Source organism: Lipotes vexillifer, unplaced genomic scaffold (assembly GCF_000442215.2).
Source record: "Lipotes vexillifer unplaced genomic scaffold, Lipotes_vexillifer_v1.1 scaffold948, whole genome shotgun sequence".
Taxonomy (NCBI): domain Eukaryota; kingdom Metazoa; phylum Chordata; class Mammalia; order Artiodactyla; family Lipotidae; genus Lipotes; species Lipotes vexillifer.
The window spans coordinates 2,095,239-2,097,906 of NW_006793764.1; the positions used below are offsets into that span (position 1 = coordinate 2,095,239).

A 2,668-nucleotide genomic window follows, 5' to 3' on the forward strand; every position below is an offset into this window, starting at 1 on the left:
GGAAGAAAATGCGTTCAGATAGAAAAGTTAGTCCTGAATTTGAGTATTCAGTAATAGAACTTGTTGAAGTTTTTATTAGAGGCAAGAAAGGAGTCCCTAAAGTAAAATCCTTTGTGTTGACATTAGGTTATGTGTTCCACCACAGTAACTTTTGTTCAAACTTTGTTTTTGTTTAGCATTTGGCAGAAGAAAAACCTGATGGCCTTATCAATGAAGCTTCTAGGTATTCATTTATTTAAAGTATATATTGATTACTGGCTAAATGGGAAAAGAAAATTATTGATATGAAAAACAAAACAAGCTGAGAAACATAAAAACATAGTCAAGGAAGATCTTTTCTCTATTTAAAACTATATTATAGCATAAAGTGAGTGCTGAGCACAGGAGTTTTTTGTGAGGAACTTGGAAGATGTTCACATTTAAAAATATTTTCTTGTTCTCATACAATTTCTTTGGGATTGAAAATGATTATTAAAAAAGAGTTGATTCACTTCCTGCCTTCTTTAACAGTAATTCAGTTGATTCAACTGTTCAGTGTTACTCAGAGCAACAGAGGAATAAATATGGAAATAGTTGCAATTTGGCATTTAGAACATTTTTTGTTTAAATACCTGTATGTTCCTAATTGGGTTCTCTTTAGACTTATGAATATTTAAATTGGTTTGCCTACCCTAAGCATATTCTTGCTAATGGGAAAGGAGTTTTGGGATAGACAACAGTCACTAAATACGCTCTTGGGTTTAAAAGGGAGGTCTCCCTCTACCCGAAGATTTGCTACAGATGATCTTGACATAAATAATAGACTGCAAGGAGGTGATTGATTCCCTATCATTTTAGAATATGGTACTCTGTTGTTTTGTAATCCTGCCTGAACACTTCATTTGGTATTTAGCTATGATTCACATTAGACTGAACTTAAATATTTTTGTAACTTTTTCCTTATTAAAATGTTTGTTATAGAAAATTTAAGCCAAATAGAAAATAGCAAAATGTTATAAAAGCCAAAAAAAGTTAAATATAGGAGCCCTCCAATTTGAAGATTGCAACTGTATTTTGAGATGTGCACATTCAGTCTTTATTCTTATGAAATTTACTTAAATAAAAATGGGATTGTGATGTACATACTGTTGAAACCCGCTTTTCAGTGAACTGAAGTTGATTTATTTTTGAGAATTTGGTTGTTCTTTGAAATAATTAGCTATACCTTCAGGTAGCATAAAACCAGTATTGGGAACAAATAGTCTAGTGATTAAACTTTCCTGAAGAATTGAGGAAATTTTAAAGAATCCTCAGCTTTACTACTCCTGTTAAGAGAAAATAGAGTTTCTAATTATAGTAAGCTATTTTGTTATCCAGCATCCTGTCAACTGGATTCTTTAACTTGAATTTCTGTAGTAGTTTATCTGTTTTACAGAGAAAATAAATATTCGTAGTGATGAAGATAACTGTTCAAGATCCAAGTGTAGTTTTTTTAAAAAAACTGTTCAATGTAGTATTAATGTTAAGTGAACTTGTTCTTTGTATTTCTTTGAAAATTATGGTAATTATTACGTGGAATATTTTAGTAAGTAGAGTGTCTTTGTTCCTACCACATTGGATATCGGAATTTTATGCATTTCTTTACAAAGAAAATCATGAGTTGAAAATCATCCTAATTGTAAACTATCCTTGATTGTAAACTTTTTGAGGCTTATCTTTGTAGTTTCAGAGTAGCAAGTAAGAGCACTTAGTAAATATTTTTTGAATGAATAATTTGAAATCTGAGTTTATATAGTGATGAATACAATTCATCCTTACTATTTGAAGGATGATAAATAGTTTAGGAGTAAATTAAATCATTACATAGAGTACTGTATCCTTCTTAGCTGCTAATTGATCTTGAGGAGGTGTTTCTTATTTATTTTTAATTTCTTAACATTTCTCTTGACATCTGTTATTTGTTTGCTACTTTAGGCAAGTTGCTTTGGCGGATATCATCATCCTCAATAAAACAGACTTGGTTTCAGAAGAGGATTTAAGCAAATTAAGAACAACTATTAGGTACAAAATTAGAAATGTTTGTTAAGTACCTACAAATTCAAAATGTGCTGTACGGAATATTTTTACCATGACTATTGCCCTGTAGAAATTTAAGGTTCAAGGTTGACTTGCTTCAAGTATCATTAGGGAATCACATATTTTGTTGTTGCCTAATTGGCTGTTATGTAAATAGTGATATATAAAATTGTTCCCCATTGCTTACAGAATATACAGTTGAACCTTGAACAACACAGGGTTTGAACTTCCCAGGTCCACTTATACGTGGATTTTTTCCCAATAAACATAGTATCTGTGTTTTCATTGTACAGATCTTTAAGTTAACTAAGTATGGGGAAAAGTTTGTGTTCAATTAGAGATCATAATATGTGGCATTAAAAGAACTAGGGTTTGAGTCCTGATTCTGTTCAAACCCTTTCAGCTTCTTGCCCTTGGGTAAGTCATTTATCAGTTCCTTTGTTTTTGAGGCAGAGATAGCAGTATGAGGATTTTCGATGGTGAGGGGCTTGGTGCCTCTAACCCCTAAGTTGTTCCATGGTCGACTACAGTTCAAAGTTCATGGACTGATATTCAGGGTCTTCTGACTCCCTCCTCATTTTCCTGTCTTCTCTTTGACTCTTTCCTTACATGA

At 32.0% G+C, this 2,668-nt stretch overlaps 1 protein-coding gene across 2 annotated transcripts in view; it reads left to right on the forward strand.

Moving 5' to 3' along the window:
* ZNG1A (Zn regulated GTPase metalloprotein activator 1A) overlaps positions 1-2,668 on the forward strand; it is a 43,870-nt gene that overhangs the window by 20,734 nt on the left and 20,468 nt on the right. Inside the window, exons 7-8 of one of the 2 annotated variants that reach the window (XM_007466764.1) lie at positions 177-223; positions 1,954-2,040. In XM_007466764.1, the coding sequence (XP_007466826.1) occupies positions 177-223; positions 1,954-2,040 (134 nt within the window). The remainder of the gene's footprint in view (positions 1-176; positions 224-1,953; positions 2,041-2,668) is intronic. The other variant, XM_007466765.1, reaches the window with a different exon arrangement.